Below are 20,436 nucleotides of genomic sequence, written 5' to 3'. Positions count from 1 at the left end.
TTGAAACACACAGCTATTTCTTTAGGCACTAGATATAAAGATTGCTTGAGTTTAGCAGACATGTATTAAATGCCTGAATGCCAGAAAAATCTCAGTGTCATGAGATACTTGTGCTTTGAGAGACATAGGACTAAGGACAACAGCTTCAAGTCACCTGTTTTGTACTTATTCTCAACCATAAGCTTATTGAATGGAATGACAGACAAAATTTCTCCCTCACTTCTTTCCCCATTCTCCTTTCCCTTTTGGCTGACTGCATTTATATGAGTTAAAAACAATTCCAGCATGTGACACTCATTTCTACATATTTTTGTTAACTGAATAAATAAATTTATGATTAATAGCAACTTCCAGTCTAGTGAGGTCTCCACTGCCACAAAATTAACTGTAATCCAAGTAAGTGAATGTTAGGCTGGGTTCTTGAAACATGGCCTATGGTTCACCTAGATCCAGATATAACAACAAGCATGTGGTTGATGTGGATGATTCATAACACGATGTTGTCCTGAATTTATCATTTTTGAATATATGCATGCATTTGCCCTTCATTAAAAAAAATCACAATTTAGGAGTAAATGTATCAGACAGTCTTGGGTTTGAAAAAAAAAAACGTAAATGTGGTATGCCAGACAGAACATAAAAGAGATTATTAAGAAAAATAAATATACTGGGAGTTGACAGTTGACCTTTAATATGAATGAATTGGATTGTGGTATATTTTGATTTTCAGGAAGCACAAACCAGTTTCCCAAGATTGTCAGTGTGGTTAAGCCATAACACTCAGATTTCAAATGAATAGAGAGATTTATTCTTATGTAAGAATAGGAGCCAAGTGACTATTTCCTGTAGTAATTTGGAAAGCTAGATCTTTCACCTGTAGGAAAGGCCACAACCCTGGCTTTGAAATGTAATAGCAATAAGGAATGGTTCAATGTTTGGTCCTCCAGCTGGGGGGCTCGTCTACTTCAATAGATAATAATAGTATCTACTGTATGGGAATGCTTGTGGTGAGCCTTACATGAGTTAAATAATGCCCAAGAAGTGTGTTGCATGGTATCTGGCACTTGGGAGCCTTTTATCGAAGGGTAGCTAGTGGTAAAGATAGGAAGAAGGGGAACGTAGGAAGAGTTAGCGTTATGCTGTTTGATGAACACCAATTTGATCAGAATTTTGAGTAGCTGTTTCATGTGCTTATTCTACACTCTAATAGGCTCTAGATAATCATGTCCTTTTCCTCATAGATTGTATCCTTAAATACTCAGCAGTTAGAGTATTTTCTCTCATAACCAACTATGACTGGATAGTGTTACCTGTTCTCCCTTTTTTTTTTTTTTTTTTTTTTGAGACAGAGTCTCACTCTGTCGCCCAGGCTGGAGTGCAGTGGTGTGATCTCAGCTCACTGCAAGCTGCACCTCCCAGGTTCATGCCATTCTCCAGCCTTAGCTGCCCAAGTAGCTGGGACTATAGGCACCTGCCACCAAGCTCGGCTAATTTTTTTGTGTGTGTGTATATTTAGTAGAGATGGGGTTTCACCATGTTAGCCAGAATGGTCTCGATCTCCTGACCTCATGGTCTGCCCGCCTTGGCCTCCCAAAGTGCTGGGATTATAGGTGTGAGCCACCGCACCTGGCCTGTTCTCCCTTTTTTAAAGTTCTATAAAGACCACACCTTTCTCTTGACAACTAGAATTTTGCCGTTTTATAATTAGATAATAGCTAACCTTACATGAGGTACATTTTAGTTCACTTAATGTGATTTAAGAGATACCTTGGGTTTCATTAGAAGCACGTTTTCCAGTCATCTTCTAGTCAAGAGATTTCTGCAGATGACTGAGTTGGTCTGCTATATTTCAGAGGGTTGTAAGGAAGTAACAGAAGAGTAATATAAACAACTACATAAACCTTTTCATTGCAATGATATCTATTATGAAAAACTGATGATGTTATGTGAATGGTTTCATGATAACCAGTATTCCACTATGATGAATATTATGTAGCCACTAAAGATAATTAGTAAGATACTGTAGGAACGCGGAGAAAGTGGATAATGAAATGTGATGAATGTTCTATAAAAATCCAATGTGAAAAATGTACAATTATAATCATAGTTATGTGTAAAATAGACACATGCAGACAATATTATAAACTTCAACATCTCATCATAGAACTCAGTTGTTCAATTTGGGGGCTGTTTCTAGTTAGAGTCCATAACCATGTGTATGTTGGCTTCAAGATGCTGTAAATAGTTATTTTTTTGATCTCATTCATTTGGTGACCAGCTTGGATAATTTTTTGGATAGCAGTACCTGACATCATCATATTCTGTTTCTTTTTAGTGATGAGAATGCCAGGAAAGATTTAAAGACATTACCAGCCTTTCCAACCAAAACTCTTCAGGAGCATCCATCCCTTGCCTACTGGTAAGCCAAATCCACATAACAGGTGACCCATTCTCATAGCCTCCATTCAGAACTACATGCTTTTCAGGGCATTAAAAGAAATGTAAGTGAGAAAAATATCAAATTGCCCATCAATTGTATAAAGTTACCACAGGTAGACCTTGATCCTTTCAGTGAAAGGGTGTACTCGAAGCTTACTGGAGATCATTATACTAAGACATGTCTTGCTGTCATTTGCAAAGAGTGGCTGGCTGATGTTTCTTTCAAGTGCATAAAATGTCTGTAGAGTATGCTTCTAGGTGAATATATAATATTCAGTATATGTGCAGTCACTGTGTAATGCAGCTTTAATCTAGCAGAATGCAATATAAGTGTTATAAAATACAGATTTCCTTGGATCAGAGACTTTCATAATGACCAGAGGTTTCTACTACAGCTAGATATTGCATATATTGAGTTGGTTTAGTTGTTTGTACTTTAATGAATCCATAGTATCCATTTTCATCCCACATTTTTTTCCTAAATTACATTTTCCTTTAAATTCTTATATTCTTGTTAAATACATTCTCTTTGGTTTTAGTCTGAATCCTCAAGATGGTTTTTCTTTCTGCTAAAATGTTACAAAATAGACATTACAAAATAAATATTCAATATTGAGACGTTTAGTATGAAGTTGGAAGTATATTCCCAAATATATAGTGAAAGTAAGTGCTGAAGCTACACAGCATCTTGACTCTGGAAACTGCTAACCATGTCATTTTCAAGTGATAGTTTTGTTTGTTTGTTTGTTTGTTTGTTTGTTTGTTTTGAGACAGTCTTGCTCTGTCACCTAGGCTGGAGTGCAGTGGCATGAATTCGGCTCACTGCAACCTCCACCTCCCTAGTTCAAGTGATTCTTGTGCCTCAGCTTCCCGAGTAGCGAGGATTACAGGCACCCCCCACCACGCCTGGCTAATTTTTGTATTTTTAGTAGAGTCAGGGTTTCACCATGTTGCTCAGACTGGTCTCAAACTCCTGACCTCAGGTAATCCACCTGCCTTGGCCTCCCAAAATGCTGGGATTACAGGTGTGAACCACTGGGCCCGGCCAAGCGATAGTTTTATTTATTTATTTATTTATTGAGATGGAGTCTTCCCCTGTCGCCCAGGCCGGAGTATAATGGCATGATCTCCACTCACTACAACCTCCGCCTTCTGGATTCAAGCAATTCTCCTGCCTCAGCCTCCCAAATAGCTGGGATTACAGGCACGCAGCATGATGCCCAGCTAATTTTTTGTATCTTTATTAGACATGGGGTTTCACCATGCTGGCCAGGCTGGTCTCGAACTCCTGACCTCGTGATCCGCCTGCCTTGGCTTCCCAAAGTGCTGGGATTACAGACATGAGCCACTGCACCTGACCTTGATAGTTTTTTAATAATAATAAAAAAAAGACATTACTAATGAAGACTAGTCATATGGAGATAGAAATATTTCATCTTCTAGGTTATACTTGAGATTTCCTTTCCAGTCAACAGGTTTTGCTCTAGGGCAATAAAAGGGTTTTCTCCTAAAGCAATGTGTCTGTAAGTGGTGATAATAGAGTATTTTAGATTGCACACAGACTCAGAAGCAGTTTAAATTCTTTTAAAATCTTTCTGAATCATTCAAGGACAAAGTCTTTAATGCCTAACACTTGCTGATCTCCCTGTTTTAACCAAAGAGAGGATAGGCCTTATGCTCAAAATTTCTTCAATAATGCTCTACAACTAACATTTGATATCATTATTTTATATGTATTATATTCCATCCAATTATGGCAAAAGATCATTTTCCACTTGAGAAATTAATATTGTTTCCTTTTCTAGTAAATTAAGTTTTTGTTTGTTTTTTGTTTTTGTGATGGAGTTCCACTCTTGCTGCCCAGGATGGAGTGCGATGGCGCAATCTCGGCTCACTGCAACCTCCACCTCCTGGGTTCAAGTGATTCTCGTGCCTCAGCCTCCTAAGTAGCTGGGATTACAGGCGTGTGCCACCACATCCAGCTAATTTTGTGTTTTTAGTAGAGACGAAGTTTCACCATGTTGGCCAGGCTGGCCTCAAACTCCTGATCTCAGGTGATCTGGCCGCCTCAGATTCCCAAAATGCTGGGAATACAGGTATGAGCCACTGAGCTTTAAGTTTTTTGGGGGGAGACATATTTTCACTCTTGTCGCCTAGGCTGGAGTGCAATGGCTCGATCTCGGCTCACTGCAACCTTCACCTCCCAGGTTCAAGTGATTCTCCTGCCTCAGCCTCCCAAGTAGCTGGGACTATAGGCACATGCCACCACGCTCAGCTCCTTTTTTGTATTTTTAGTAGAGACGGGGTTTCACTGTGTTAGCCAGAATGGTCTCAATCTCCTGACCTCAGCGTCCTAAAGTGCTGGGATTACAGTCGTGAGCCACCGCGCCTGGCCATGTGCTTCAAGTTTTAAAGGTAGCAATATATATATTATATAAATATGCTACATAAAATATAAGTTGAAGATGATAATGCAGGCATCAAATGTCTGAAGTTCAGGAATCCATCTCCTACAGAAACAAAAGCCAAATTCTATCTACCAAACAAGTTGCTGAAGGCTTTCTCTCTCAAGTTTGCTGATAATGTGGAAACTGTGACTGTACCTCAGATAATCATGCATTGCAATCCTTCTCATTTCTTTGTTTTACAGTGAGGACAGGGTAATTGAGCATTATTTGAAAATCAAAGGTCTCACTCGGGGTCAGGCTGTGGTTCAGTAAGTATCTTTCCTTTTGCTTAAATATAATTTTAATATCTCTCATTTGAAGGTATCACTTGAAATGATTTCTGTTGTGTAGTTTTTGTGAACATAGTCCTTATCTGGTTAGAAATATCTTACCATGAATTAGAAAATGTCTTGGGTCATTCTATACATTGATGTCACCAACTCAGATACCTACCAGTGTCAGGCAGGTAACAAAAATGAGAAATGTAGGCCAGATGTAGGGCAATAGGGAATGGTGGGGACTGTGGTAAACAGGTGAGCTTTCATCCTAAGTACAGGAAAAGTTACTCAGCTTTAGAATTCAGGCATAATGTTGCCAGATCCTTTGTTTTCCAAGAGAAGCTGGAAATTCAGATTTTTAAATCTTATCTCATTGGGAAGTAATTTAAAGAAAATTTAATATAATGTTAGCCAAATAAAACCTATCTAGAGGCCCTGTTTTGTCCCCCAGTTTGTGACTCTACTTTGAATCAAGTATATAGTATATTGGTGTTAGATAATCTGTTTCTTCATGCTACTAAGAATTAGCTGTTGTAACGTAGTTCTACATTTTGTGACTTACAGAGTTACCACCCATTATTAAGAACAGGCCAGCACAGTGGCTCACGCCTATAATCCCAGCAGTTTGGGAGGCTGAGGTGGGCGAATCACCTGAAGTCAGGGGTTCGATGCCAGCCTGGCCAACATGGTGAAACCCCCATCTCTGCTAAAAATACAAAAATTAGCCGGGCATGTTGGCAGTCGCCTGCAATCCCAGCTACTCGAGAGGCTGAGGCAGGAGAATTGCTTTAACCGGGGAGGCAGAGGTTGCAGTGAGCCATGATTGCACCATTGCACTCCAACCGGGCGACAAGAAAGAAACTCTGCCTCAAAAAAAAAAAAAAACAAAGAAGTTGCTACACTAAACTTTTAAAATTATTTCTACGCCTGTGAAAACTGAAATAAGGACTTGGAGATTGTAGATTTTCCTCACACTCCTACTTCTTTGCTCTAATCTCTCTCTCTCTCTTTTTTTTTTTTTTTTTTTTCTTTTTTATTTTTGAGACAGAGTCTCCCTCTGTCACCCAGGCTGGAGTGCAGTGATGCAATCTCACCTCACTGCAATCTCCGCCTCCTGGGTTCAAGCAATTTTCATGCCTCAGCCTCCTGAGTAGCTGGGATGATACAGGCGTGTGCCACCATGCCCAGCTAATTTATGTGTTTTTAGTAGAGACGGTTTCCCCATGTTGGCCTGACTGTCTCAAACTCTTGACCTCAAATAATCTTCCCACCTCGGCCTCCCAAAATGCTGGGATTGCAAACGTGGGCCACTGTGCCCAGCCTCTAATCTCATTTTTATCAAAACACACCTTCTGTTATCTTTGCAGCAGAAATCAGAAGTTAGCATCCTGAAGTCGGATCCTTGACATTTTAATTCATTGTGCCTGTTTTCTGAACTGAAAAGTAAAAAAAAGTAGTGACAATTTCCATTAAGGGTTTTAGAGTAAACTAGTGAGTACAGTCATGTACCATTTCTGTCCACATATACAATGGTGGGTCCATAGGATTATAATACCATATTGTTACTGTATCTTTTCTATGTTTAGATACTCAAATACTTACCATTGTATTATAATTGCCTGCAATATTTCAGCTCAGTAACATGCTATACAGGTTGGTAGCCTAGGAACAATAGGCCATAGCATACAGCCTAACTGTGTAGTGGGCTCTACCATCTGGGTTTGTGTAAGTGCACTCCATGATGTGTGCACAAGGACAGAATCACCTAACAACACAATTCTCAGAATGTATCTTCATTGTTAAGCAATGCGTGACTGTATATTACAAAGTCCCATGCTTAAGACATGGAATCAACCCAAATGCCCATCAGTGATAGACTGGATCAATTTAAAGAAAATGTGGTACATACACACCATGGAATACTATGTAGCCATAAAAAGGAATGAGATCATGTCCTTTGCAGGGACATGTATGAAGCTGGAAGCCATTATCCTCAGCAAACTAATGCAGGAACCGAATACCAAACACCACTTGTTCTCACTTATAAGTAGGAGCTGAACAATGAGAACACATGGACACAGGGAGGGGAACAACACTTACTGGGGCCTGTCAGGAGAGGGCTGGGGTGGGAGAGAGCATTGGAGAAAAGTGCTAATGCATGCTGGCCCTAATCTCTAGGTGATGTGTTGTTAGGTGCAGCAAATCACCATGGCACACATTTACCTATGTAACAAACCTGCACATCCTGCACAAGTACCCTAGAACTTAAAAAACAATTAAAAAAAAAAAAAAAAAGTAGCCACGCTTAAATGCAGAGTCTTCTGATCATTATTGTGTGGCTTCATCTAACAGACGGTTTCACTTGGTGATTAAGGCTCTAGGATGTGGAGTCCGGCCCATTTTGTTAGAATTCTGACTCTGCAGTTTAGTTGCTGCATGACCTTGACACATTTAACCTCTTATATTCATTTACATGTAGGCCATTTACTTTTAAAACATATGTCAAATTATTGATTACAATTTCTGGAGAAATTGATCATCAAAATGTCATTAAAAATCTACTTGTGTTAAAACAAGAGCCTCAGTTCCCTGAGGGCAGAGAGGAAGCGTTACACAATTTAGTCCACTCCAAAGGCTTAAAGGTGTACAATAAACACTACTGAATTAAAAATAGCAAGTAGCGGGATCATCGCTTTAATTTTTATTTTGGGGGGACTTTTTAAATTTTTTTTTTTGGACAGATTCTCGCTCTGTCATCCAGGCTGGAGTGCAATGGTGCAATCTCGGCTCACTGCAACCTCCACCTCCCGAATTCAAGCAATTCTTCTGCCTCAGCCTCCAAAATAGCTGGGATTACAGGTGCCCGCCACAACACCCAGCTAATTTTTGTATTTTTAGTAGAGATGGGGTTTCACCATGTTGGCCAGGCTGGTCTTGAACTCCTGACCTCAGGTGATCCACTCACCTCTGCCTCCCAAAATGCTGGGATTACAGGCGTGAGCCACTGCGCCCGGCCTCCGGGGGACATATTTTTTAAGTCAGGTTTACATAATTCATAGTTTTAAAGTATATAGTTCTAGGAGTTTTGACAGATGTTTCTAGTTATGTAACCTCTACCACAAGCAATATATGGAATAGCTTTATTGTTTAACTTATGAGTATGACCCAAAAGTTGGTGCTCATTGCTTGCATCATTAGGGGCTTATTTTAAAAACACGTGCAAGTGGAGTTTATAATACAGTACATTCCTAATCCGTAAACATTTGAATGTGTGGAAAGTAACATTTTCTGTAATTTTGAAATTGAGGTTCTATTAGCATTTTCCTAACATTTGAATAAGCTAAAATATATTACTCCCCAAAATAGTTTATTCTGTTTCTATCTGAGTGAAACTTATTAATTATTCTAATAGTGAGGAAAGTAGAAACATGGTGTTTCTTTAAATCACTTTTCCCAAAAGAGAAAATAACTATTTTAATAAGATTGTGATACATATTTATTTTCCATAGGTATATGAAAATAGTAGAAGCTCTACCAACTTATGGTGTCCATTATTATGCAGTAAAGGTAAATCGTTTTACATAACAAAGCTTTCATGATTATTAAGAGTTATTGCACAATACCAGCTTTTCTCGTAATATATAAAAGGCTGATTTTACCTTGCCATTTGTAGCAAATTATAAAGCACATTATTTTTGCAAAATACTTGCTATGGTAAAATGTTTTTCCAAGACCTCTCTTCGTCCTAAGATGTTCAGATCATTCTCTTTTGAAACACCTTTGCTTGCTGATCGGTCCTTTTTCCAGTTGGTCACCTTTCTAGCGCTACCAGATCTTCATTTGAGAATGCTTTTGTTTGAAAATTATGCAGTCCCCAGCATTATTTCAACAGCTTCATGGAATGCTGAAATTTTTACAGGATTTGCAATACCATGTTTCAATCAGTGTATTACATACACTGTATTTTCAGGTGTTTTATAAGTGGGGAGAGATTAACAAAGAAATATTTTGAGATGATGAAAAGTATTTTCAGATGTTTATAAGCAGGGAGAGATTGACAGATATTTTGAGATGATGAGATGAAAGTGTTAAGGATGTCTTGTTTGGAAGAGAAATAATTTTATAATTGATCAGTTCTTGATTGACTTTTCATGTTATGATAATGTTCATATCTCTATACAATTCAAAATGATGGGGAATTAGATAAAAAATATTTACATAATGAGAATACCTGTGCTAAAAATCAGTACCAATTTAACTTTTTTTTTTTTTGAGACGGAGTCTAGCTCTACTGCCCAGGCTGGAGTGCAGTGGCGTGATCTCAGCTCACTGCAACCTCTGCCTCCCAGATTTGAGCAATTCTCCTGCCTCAGCCCCCAGATTAGCTGGGATTATAGGCACGCACCACCACACCTGTTTCATTTTTTGTATATTTGGTAGAGATGGGGTTTCACCATGTTGGCCAGGCAGGTCTCAAACTCCTGACCTCAGGTGATCCACCCGCCTCGGGCTCCCAAAGTGCTGGGATTACAGGCATGAACCACCATGCCCAGTCTCCAATTTAACTTTAATTTCTACTGACTCCAGTTTGTATATAGGAATCTGTCTAAGCCTAAATTTTCCTTTTGCTGTGTCAGTATATTCTATGCTTTGGCAAAACATAAAAGATAAATTTATGAAAAAAATATTACTCACCTCCTCATATGTACCTGAAACCAATTATTCAAACATCCTGTCATTGAATTGTACAGTTCTCCAAAAGGGTTCAGTATCTCAATGTTCATTGTTAATTGTTTTATAAACATCAGGAATTGGAACCACTTTTCTTATCTTTGTAATTCTTTGGAAACGTCCCCAACCTTTTATAACTGGTTACTAATTAAGAGAGAAAGAGCTTTTTTTTTTTTTTTTTTTTAATGGATAACTGGCTTTTTACTGGATTAATTCTTAGTTGAATTACTTACATTTTATTTATTTTCTCCAACTGTTTAATTAAAGCAGTAATGCTTTACTCTTTTTGATGGTATTAACAGTATTGGACTATTTCAATTTAAAGATTCTATTTGAAGAAACTCCAAGATGTTTTAATAACAAGTTAGGTTTTTAAATAATGTTTTGTTTATCAAGACAGCTTTATTTTGACTTGCTGATACTTGTTAAGAGGTGAAATTGCCGGGTGTGATGGCTCACACCTGTAATCCCAGCACTTTGGGAGGCTGAGGTGGGCAGATCATGAGGTCAAGAGATCAAGACCATCCTAGCCAATATGGCGAAACCCCATCTCTACTAAAATACAAAAAATTAGCCAGGCGTGGTGGTGTGCACCTGTAATCCCAGCTACTCGGGAGGCTGAGGCAGGGGAATTGCTCAAACCCAGAGGCAGAGGTTGCAGTGAGTCGAGATCATGCCACTGCACTCCAGCCTGGTGAAAGAACGAGACTCTGTCTCAAGGAAAAAAAAAAAAGGTGAAATTGGTAAATTTTATTCATTTCTAGAAGAGTTAACAGCTAGGTCTTGGTTCTCATGCTTTTTCATCTTCTAGGATAAGCAAGGACTTCCTTGGTGGCTTGGAATCAGCTATAAGGGAATTGGCCAGTATGATATACAAGACAAGGTGAAGCCTCGGAAGGTAAGTTTGAATCACTTTAGGAGAACTTTAAACTGTTCAAAAGGTGTTAATCACAACATAGTTGACAAGCACACACCATTAGGCTGTTGGGGGTTTTGGGTTTTTTTGAGATGGAGTTTTGCTTTGTCGCCCAAGCTGGAGTGCAGTGGGGTGATAGTGGCTCACTGCAACCTCCGCCTCCTGGGCTCAAGCGATTCTCCTGCCTCAGCTTCCCAAGTAGCTGGAATTACAGACATGCGCCACCACACCCGGCTAATTTTTGTACTTTTAGTAGAGACGGGGTTTTGCCATGTTGGCCAGGCTGGTCTCAAACTTCTGACCTCAAATGATCCGCCAACCTTGGCCTCCCAAAATGCTGGGATTATAGGCGTGAGCCACCATGCCCAGCCACAAGCTCACACCATTAGGTTTCTATTTCATGTTAGTATGAACAGGATGATGCCATTTATTTTGTAAATTTTGTGTGTACATTTATACATATACATATTTGAATTGGATGGTAGACATATAAATGAATAATAAAGACATCAGCCAAATTTTTTGGTGCTAGTGATCTGTCAATGATGCGGTATGAGTCATCTTTCTTCTGATGCTATTATCTCTGTTTCACAATTTTCTGCAGTGAACATGTCCGCTTTTTGTAGAGAAAAATCAGTTGTGTGCTATTTATTAAAGGATCACAGGCCAGATATGGTGACTCCTGTCTGTAATCCCAGCACTTTGGGAGGCCAAGGCAGGCAGATCAGGAGGTCAGGAATTCGAGACCAGCCTGATCAACATGGTGTAACCCCGTCTCTACTAAAAATAAAAAAATTAGCCGCGTGTGGTGGCAGGCACCTGTAATCCCAGCTACACGGGAGGCTGAGGCATGAGCATTGCTTGAACCTGGGAGGCAGAGGTTGCAGTGAGACAAGATCGTGCCACTGCACTCCAGCCTGGGCAACAGAGAGAAACTCCATCTCAAAAAAAAAAAAAAAAAGAGGGTCACAATCTATCAGATTTGGATTTCCAGGGCTAAATAACTAACATAATGTCAATTTAAAATTTTATTATGAAGCTGTTTTTTTAAAAATTCATTATTAGCTGGGCACGGTAGCTCACGCCTGTAATCCCGGCACTTTGGGAGGCCGAGTCTGGTGGATTGCCTGCGCTCAGGAGTTTGCAATCAGCCAGGGCAACATGGTGAAACCCTGTCTCTACTAAACTACAAAAAATGAGTTGGGCATAGCGGCATGCACCTATAGTCGCAGCTACTCAGGAGGCTGAGGCAGGAAAATTGCCTGAACCCGAGAGGCGGAGGTTGCAGTGAGCCAAGATCACGCCACTGCACTCCAGCCAGGGCGACAGGGTGAGATTCCGTCTCAAAAAAAAAAAAATTCATTATTATTATTTTTTTTTTTTAGATGAGTCTCGCTGTGTTCCGTTGGCTGGATTGCAGTGGCCTGATCACAGGTCACTGCAGCCTCGACTTCCCTGGCTCAAGCAATCCTTCCACCTCAGCCTCCCAAGTAGCTGGGACTACAGGCACATGCCACCATGCCCAGATAATTTTTAGAAAGTGTTTTGAGACAAAGAAGGTTTTAGAGACAAAGTCTGGCTATTTTTCCCAGACTGGTCTTGAACTCCTGGGCTCAAGCAGCCTTCCCACCTTAGCCTCCCAAAGCGCTGGGATTATAGGCATGAGCCACTGTGCCCAGCTGAATCTGCTTCTCTTGATCCAAGCTCAAGTGTACAACACATTTTTGCACATATAAGAGTTGAAGAATTCATATAGATCACCATGCAGCTGCTCTTGGCCTCCTTCGGTATTACAGTGACATCAAGACTGACTCATGCTGCCCTGGTTGGTTTTGCCACTCTCCCTGTGCCATCCAGCCATCACTGAAAGCACAGGAGTAAAACAATGACCTCTAATAACAGACCATGGTCAGCTACCTGCATTATCACAACCCGACATCACAGCCTTAAATAACTCCTATCATTTCCATCTGTCTCTTGCTTTAATGTGTGTTAGGAAAACAGCCATTCTCTTTATAAAGCAGCCCTATAATCATACGTACTCTTCATCTTCTAAGTGTCCATGCAGCTTCAGTTGGTGCAAACAGTCTTCCATGAGTTATGAAAATAAATAAAACTCCCCTCTTTTCCCCATTTTATGGTTGTGAAACTGACACAGATAACACAAAAGGGTAGATTAGGGAAAGCCATATCCCCACCACCCCCAACCTCCAATACTGATCCAGCTTTCCTGGATCAGGCTAGTAGGGTATTGAGGCTTCTTACTAGAAATTATTGATAAGGCTGAGTGTGGTGGCTCATGCCTGTAATCCCAGTGCTTTTGGAGGTCAAGATGGGAGGACTGTTTAAGGCCAGGAGTTCAAGGCCAGCCTGAGCAATGTGACAAGACCCCATCTCTACAAAAAAAAGAGAATAAAAAAGAAAACTTTAAAAAATTAGCCAGGCCTGGTGGCAAATGCCTGTAGTCCCAGTTATACAGGAGGCTGAGGTAGGAGGATCACTTGAGCCTGGGAGGTTGAGGCTGCAATGAACTATGATCATGCCACTGCACACCAGCCTGGGTGACAGAGCCAAACCTTGTGTCAGAAAAAAAAAAAATCAATGAAAACAACAGTGCATCATTCAACAAGCAGTAGAGGACAGTGAGAGAGCATGTTTGTAATCGTATGTTAACATTTTTATTCTATAAGCTCTGTGACCAAGATCAATTTAAGGAATACCTAATTAATTTCCAGAAGGAATATAAGTACTATTGTTCCTGCTTGTATTTCAAAAATTGACTTCTAAAGCCTAATTTCTAATCAATAATATTAGAAATGAAGGATACCCAATTTTTTCAAATATTTTTTAAAATCAATTTTATTTATTGTTAGCTTTTTCGTTTTCTTTTTTTTTTTTTTTTTTTTTTTTTTCTTCTCCAAAGTAAGAAATAATCACAAGGGCAAGGAAAAAAAAAATGGCAGCAAACACTACAAAACAATGCATTAGGGGAGGAAGTCTTCTGTAATCCCCATTTTTCCCCCATGACAACCAGCAACTGTTAAAAAAATGGTACCAGTTCATTTGGATTTTGTCAGTGTATATTCTAAGCATTTACAAAGACAGAGAAATCTAATATATACAGTGTTTCATACCTTGCCATTTTTCTCTAGCTTACTTACAAACCGATTTCTTTTCACTTTTTTTAAAGCTGCCTAGTGTTTCATGATGTGGAAATACATAATTTCTTTAACCAATTCACTTTTGATGGACATCATACTTGTTTCCATTTGCAGGAGTGGAGAGAGTTTACAGAGCATAATAAAAAATCGCAGTCAAAGCAAATACCTTACCCTAGTTTATCTATTTTGCAAGACCAAAATACTGCCTATCATGTTTTCTTAAGGTAGACCTCACTTGTATTGAGATTTTTTTGCTAACTTATTTCTCTTCTGAATTTTACTTCAGAAATAACACTGAGGAGTTATTTCAGAAAATAATTGGTTATTCAGAAAAACTTACTGGTTTTTCTGAATCTTCCAAGTAAAGTATTACTTAAAGCAACTCACAAGTAATTTATTAGCTAAAGTGGCTTGATAAGATTGAGCTTCCAGCAGAATGTAAATGCATTTGCTAACAGCAACCAGGCTTTCTCTCAAAATAGTGGTGAATCAGAATCTGCACAGTAAATATTGCAGTTAATTTCCTCTCCTGTACTCATGACTCACAGGCCTTTCTTTATGTTCACAGTTTCATAGAAATTGGCAAATATTGCTTGACACTGATCATAATCAGGTTTGCTTGTTCATTCCAGAGTCTAGAAAAGGGTCAGAAGCTACTTCCTTTTTTGAATTTGCAGAGTTTTTCTATTTCATTTCCAAAACATGCCACTCAATTTTTTAAAAGACCCCACACAGTCCTTCTTGTGTTATCGCCTTTTTTTTTTTCTTTCCTTTCTTTTTTTTGTTTTGTTTTTTTGTTTGTTTGTTTGTTTTTGAGACAGGGTTTCACTCTGTTGCCCAGGTTGGAGTGCAATGGTACGATCTCGGCTCACTGCAACCTCCGCCTCCCGGCTCCTGCCACCACGCTTGGCTAATTTTTGTATTTTTAGTAGAGATGGGTTTTCACCATGCTGGCCAAGCTGGTCTCGAACTCCTGACCTCAGGCAATCCTCCCGCCTCGGCCTCCCAAAGTGCTGGAATTACAGGCGTGAGCCACCATGCCCGGCCTATGTTATCACTTTCTTGCCTTCTCTTTCTCCATTTTTTTTAAGGGGATGTCTACTCTGTTCCATTGCTTGTTTCTTCTTTTCTTCTTTTGTTAAAATCTGACAATGGATTTTGCTTCCATCTATTTATTTTTATGTCCAGACAATGTAAGGATTGAGGCTGTTCTACAAGTCCCTCTCCTGGCCTAGTTTGCACAAATGAAAGAATGCATAATTTAAAGGACCATGAGCACAGCCTTCTATTAAAGGAAGATCATGCTTCAGCTGTTTGTGTGGACCTGTGCAGGCTGCAAGTTTACCAATGGACCAGCAGGAATGAAGGTCAAATTGGCAAACTCTAATGAAACAAAGGCTATAATGAGAGGCCTTAAGTTGCTCAGCCTTTTGAGCCACATCCTGTCTTGTTGCAATTATGTGGCTTAAAAGCAGGCCAGAAGGAGGGAAATTTACTGAGAATAAGTATTAAGAATAAGTAAACTGATGCCGAAAAGCTGTTTTGAAAAGGAGTTGTTCCAAGATCTCCCAGCAGTGACCTTCAGACCTTTCTGTATCAGTTATCACCTGTGAATGTTGAGAGTGAGGAGGTATTTGTTCTACCTCCCAGGGCATCCAGCAGATGCTCTTCAAGTCTTTTATTTATATGGCGTTTTTGCCAGTCCAGGGTGCCAACAAGTTGTTTTCAATCAGTGTGTAGTACAGTGATGCAGGGCAAGAGTTGGGGAGGCATCCCAACCTCTGCCCCTGGTGTCTATTTACTGTGCCACCTTGAGCATGTTGTTTAATCTCTCTTTAAAAGTGGTTTTCTCATCTGCACAAGGGTATTGCCACTAACTGTGTAGGGTGGTTGTAAGACCTAGAGGACAAATTTAGCACCATAGCTGATACACCATCATCATTAGTAGTAGTGAGAGGACAGACAATATGGGAAATATTCTTGGATCACTGGTTAGAGAGGGACACAACATTGCTACAAAACCACAGCTAAGAATCCACTCTCAAATTTTCTTTCTTTCTTTCTTTTTTTTTTTTTTTTTTTTTTTTGAGATGGCATTTCATTCTTGTTGCCCAGGCTGGAGTTCAATGGCACGATCTCGGCTCGGCTCCCTGCAACCCCTGCTTCCTGGGTTCAAGCAATTCTCCTGCCTCAGCCTCCCAAGTAGCTGGAATTATAGGCATCGGCCACCATGCCTGGCTAATTTTGTATTTTAGCAGAGATGGAGTTTCACCATGTTGGTCAGGCTGGTCTTGAACTCCTGACCTCAGGTGATCCACCCGCCTGAGCCTCCCAAAGTTCTGGGAATGCAGATGTGTGCCACCACGCGTGGCCTCTACCCTCAAATTTTCTGTTTTCAGAGACGTGTAAGCACTTCTTTCACCTCCTAATTCATTAACCATCATGCCTGAAGGTGTGATGCAAATTAAAGGGAAAATTTTTAATCCAAAATTACAAACCACAAACATTCAGGGTATTAAAAATTAAGAGAATAAGCAGTTTTACTTTATAATCCTCCCTTTGTGTATGAATATGACATTGCAAACTCTTAGTGAATGTGAAAACATACCAGAACTGAACTTAATTCCAAATGGCAAGACATCTGGACTTCAAGACTGATGAACTTTCACTTAAAGAAAAAAAAAAAGCAGCCTTGTGTTCCAAGTATTTATTGTTCAGTACTTCAAGGAAAAATGTCTGTTCTTCATAAAGAAGCAGACAGTGGGTCAGGGACTGAGCCAAGTATTCGTCTATGTCGTGACAGATTTGTATCCCTTCGGCAAATGCTTCCCATGGGAAAGCCAGAGCCTGTCAGATGGCAGAGATAAAATGACATACTGTCGAGGTGTCCATAGTGGGACAAAATACTTTTCAAGATAAGTATCTTTTTGCATTAAATCATGCCAAGGAAGACTTGAGGTGAACTTCATCACTGCAGGGCATGTGAAGGTGGGAAAATGTTCTTAGCTTTCATTTTCTGTCTCTCTATATATTGGAATTCCCAAATACCTAAAGCCAAATGAATTAAGTAACAAGCACAAAAGTCTTCCTGTTTTCTTCTTATACAACTACAAGGTTATTTTATTTAAAGACAGTGACTTGGATATTTTTTTAAGTACAGCTATCTTGAGCATTTCTAAGCTCTTCTTTCCACCATGACCGTACCACCTTGGACCTAGATTAGAAGCTACTTCTGATACTGCTGAAATTCTAGATGAGATTAACTGTAGGAGAAGAGAACATGGGTTGTTCTCTTTCTACATTAATGCCAAATAAAGCATGGTATCAAAGAAAATAATTGGATTTAGAATATCAACCAGAGACTGGTCCATCCTGTTTACAAAGTGTGTATCTAAGCTTCAACCACACCAGTAATCAATCTGATTGTTAAAATCTTCTGCAGAGTCAGTGGGAGGAGAACTCCCATCCTACAGCATGGATTTGAAATAAGAACCAGTTCTGCATTTCCACTTACCAACTGGCTGACTCAGAGCTGTCATTCAACCTTTCTGGGCCTTCATTTTTTTAAGCTATCAAATTGAGATAATTCTTGTCTACTGTCCACCTTACAGATTATTATGAGGACCCAACGAGTTAGTGAGTTATTTCACCGAGTGGGTTATTTTCCCCTCTACACCATACTTTAATTTATAGAAAGTGTATTGTACAGCCTGGTCTTTCTCTTCCCCTCCCATAGTTGATCACAATTAGAATTTTAAGCAGTTCTCATAAAACATGGAACTTTTAGAAAATTGGTTGGGTATTGGTGAAGAAGATGGAAAGAGGGAGGCCTAGGCAGGCTCCTCTGTCATTTGGAAAGTATCAACTCTGAGTGCAAGGGCAGCTGGGAGGTATTGTCTCTAGGTGGGTGGCAAAGCTTTAACTCAAGATGTCCTTTTTTTTTTTTTTTTTTTTTTTTGAGATGGAGTTTCGCTCTGTCGCCCAGGCTGGAGTACAGTGGTGTGATCTTGGCTCACTGCAACCTCCACCTGTCGGGTTCAAGACATTCTTCTGCCTCAGCCTCCTGAGTAGCTGGGACTACAGGCGCATGCCACCACACCCGACTAATTTTTGTATTTTTAGTAGAGACGGGGTTTCGCCATGTTGGCCAGGCTGGTCTCAAACTCCTGACCTCATGATCCGCCCACCTCAGCCTCCCAAAGTGCTGGGATTACAGGCGTGAGCCACCACGCCTGGCGTAACTCAAGATGTTCTATTCCTAAAAATAAGGAAAAATAGATCCTGGGGGAGATCAGTAGTTTCTGTCACACTGTATTTGTTTCCTTTGAAGTCTTTGGAGGGATGGTTGGTGAGAAGTAAGCAAAGAAATAAAGACATAATTATAAATTTTTAATTATCTTTGATGGAAACAAATGAGATGGAGAGACAGTAATGGGATGCAGGGAGGGGACGTTTGGTGTGTTCAGGGAAAGCCTTTCTGAGGAAGGTGATGTTTAACCTGAGACCTGAAGGGCAGAAAGCTCATAAAGAACAGTATGGCTTGTTCTCATCAAAGAACAGAGTATGCCGATGGGAAGGAGATAGGCATGTTATAAAAACTGGGAGGAGGCCGGTTGCGGTGGTTCAGTCTGTAATCCCAGCACTTTGGGAAGCCGAGGAGGGCGGGATCGCCTGAGGTCAGGAGTTCGAGACCAGCCTGGCCAACATGGTGAAACCCCGTCTCTACTAAAAATACAAAAAATCAGCCAGGTGTGGTGGTGGGTGCCTGTAATCTCAGCTACTCAGGAGGCTGAGACGGAAGAATTGCTCGAACCCAGGAGGTGGAGGTTGCAGTGAGCCAGGATCATACCATTGTACTCTAGCCTGGGTGACAGAGCAAGAACCTGTCTAAAAAATAAATAAAAATAAAAATACAAAAATTAGCCAGATGTGATGGCGGGTGCCCATAATCCCAGCTACTTGGGAGACTGAGGCAGGAGAATTGCTTGAACCCAGGAGGTGGAAGTTGCAGTGAGCCAAGATGGCACCACCGCTCACCACTGTAGCTAAAGCTGATGGAGTTCCATGTAGAAATGGAAGATGCTACTAGAAGAAGAGGAAGTGGCTGCCGGGCAGGCAGAACCATCATATGTCTATTTTTTTGTTTTGTTTTGTTTTCGAGATGGAGTCTCGCTCTGCTGCCAAGCTGGAGTGCATTGGCCCCATCTTGGCTCACCACAACCTCTGCTTCCCAAGTTCAAGCGATTCTCCTGCCTTAGCCTCCCAGGTAGCTGCGAGTATAGGCACGTCCCACCACGCCCAGCTAATTTTTGTATTTTTAGTAGAGACGGGGTTTCACCATGTTGTCCAAGATGGTTTCGATCTCTTGACCTTGTGATCCACCCGCCTCGGCCTCCCAAAGTGCTGGGATTACAGGTGTGAGCCACCATGCCTGGCCATCCGTTGTTTTTTTTTCTATTCTTTTACATGTCTAAGCATTTACCACATGGTTGAACCACTGGCACATGAAGAAAAATGAAAGCTTGTAAATAGGATTGACTAGTCTGAATGCAGAGAAAAGCAATTAGTACATAAAGCACTGTAAAAAATAGTTCTATGAAGAGGCGTAAATGGTAAAGATTTCCTTTGTTTTCTTTTCTTTTTTTTTTTTTTTTTAAAGACATAGGTTCTCACTCTGTTGCCCAGGCTGGAGTGCAGAGGCATAATGCTAGTTCACTGCAGCCTCAAACTCCTCTGTTCAAGCAATCCTCCCACCTCAGCCTTTCAAGTAGCTAGGACTATAGGCATGAGCCATCGTGTCCCGCTAATTATTTGAATTCTGTTATGGAGACAGGGTCTCACTATATTGCCCAAGGTGGTCTCGAACTCGTGGCCTCAAGTGATCCTCCCACCTCAGCCTCCCAAAGTGCTGGTATTATAAGCGTGAGCCATCGTGCTTGTCCAAGGTTTCTTTATTATATGCTTGTGACCAATGATTGGCTGGTTTGGGACTTTTTTTTTTTTTGGTAGCAAGGCTTCAGTGATAAGCTAAAGTTGTCAAATTCATCTATCCCTACATTTCTAACTATAGAGTGCAGTGTACCTGATTTTATGCTCCCCTCCACCAAAAAAAAAAAAAGTATTAAGCCCATTGCATTTACAGGGGCCCTGAATGAGTACTTTATATTCTTCGTCTCATTTAAGGAAAAAGCCACAATCTCTGTCATCAAGTACCTGCCAATCTATCTGGAAAGAAAGAATATATTCAAAATTAGGTATTTTATTGAAAATATTTAATAACCAGACTAGGTACAAAACCACAAGAAGGGATACCAGTTGTAAATATCCATAACAGTTATACCGGTGCCCAGAGCAGTAGCTCAGCCCTGGTGGCATCAAATACATCAGTGAGCACACTGATGAGAGTCTTAACAGGAAGTCATTACAACAGCCCTGGAAGGTTAGAGATTCGGCCACAGAGGAAA

The 20,436-nt window shown here is 40.3% G+C and overlaps 1 protein-coding gene across 19 annotated transcripts in view; it reads left to right on the top strand.

Annotated features, from left to right (window-relative positions):
- FRMD4B (FERM domain containing 4B) overlaps positions 1–20,436 on the top strand; it is a 360,118-nt gene that overhangs the window by 303,499 nt on the left and 36,183 nt on the right. For all 19 annotated transcript variants that reach the window (XM_074032675.1, XM_074032676.1, XM_074032681.1 and 16 more), the window contains 4 exons: positions 2,336–2,419; positions 5,090–5,155; positions 8,674–8,731; positions 10,707–10,793. In XM_074032675.1, the coding sequence (XP_073888776.1) occupies positions 2,336–2,419; positions 5,090–5,155; positions 8,674–8,731; positions 10,707–10,793 (295 nt within the window). The remainder of the gene's footprint in view (positions 1–2,335; positions 2,420–5,089; positions 5,156–8,673; positions 8,732–10,706; positions 10,794–20,436) is intronic.

The sequence above is a fragment of the Macaca fascicularis genome, chromosome 2, assembly GCF_037993035.2.
Source record: "Macaca fascicularis isolate 582-1 chromosome 2, T2T-MFA8v1.1".
NCBI lineage: Eukaryota > Metazoa > Chordata > Mammalia > Primates > Cercopithecidae > Macaca > Macaca fascicularis.
Note: the sequence above shows the minus strand (reverse complement) of the source record. Positions and strands in the feature narration are given on the sequence as shown.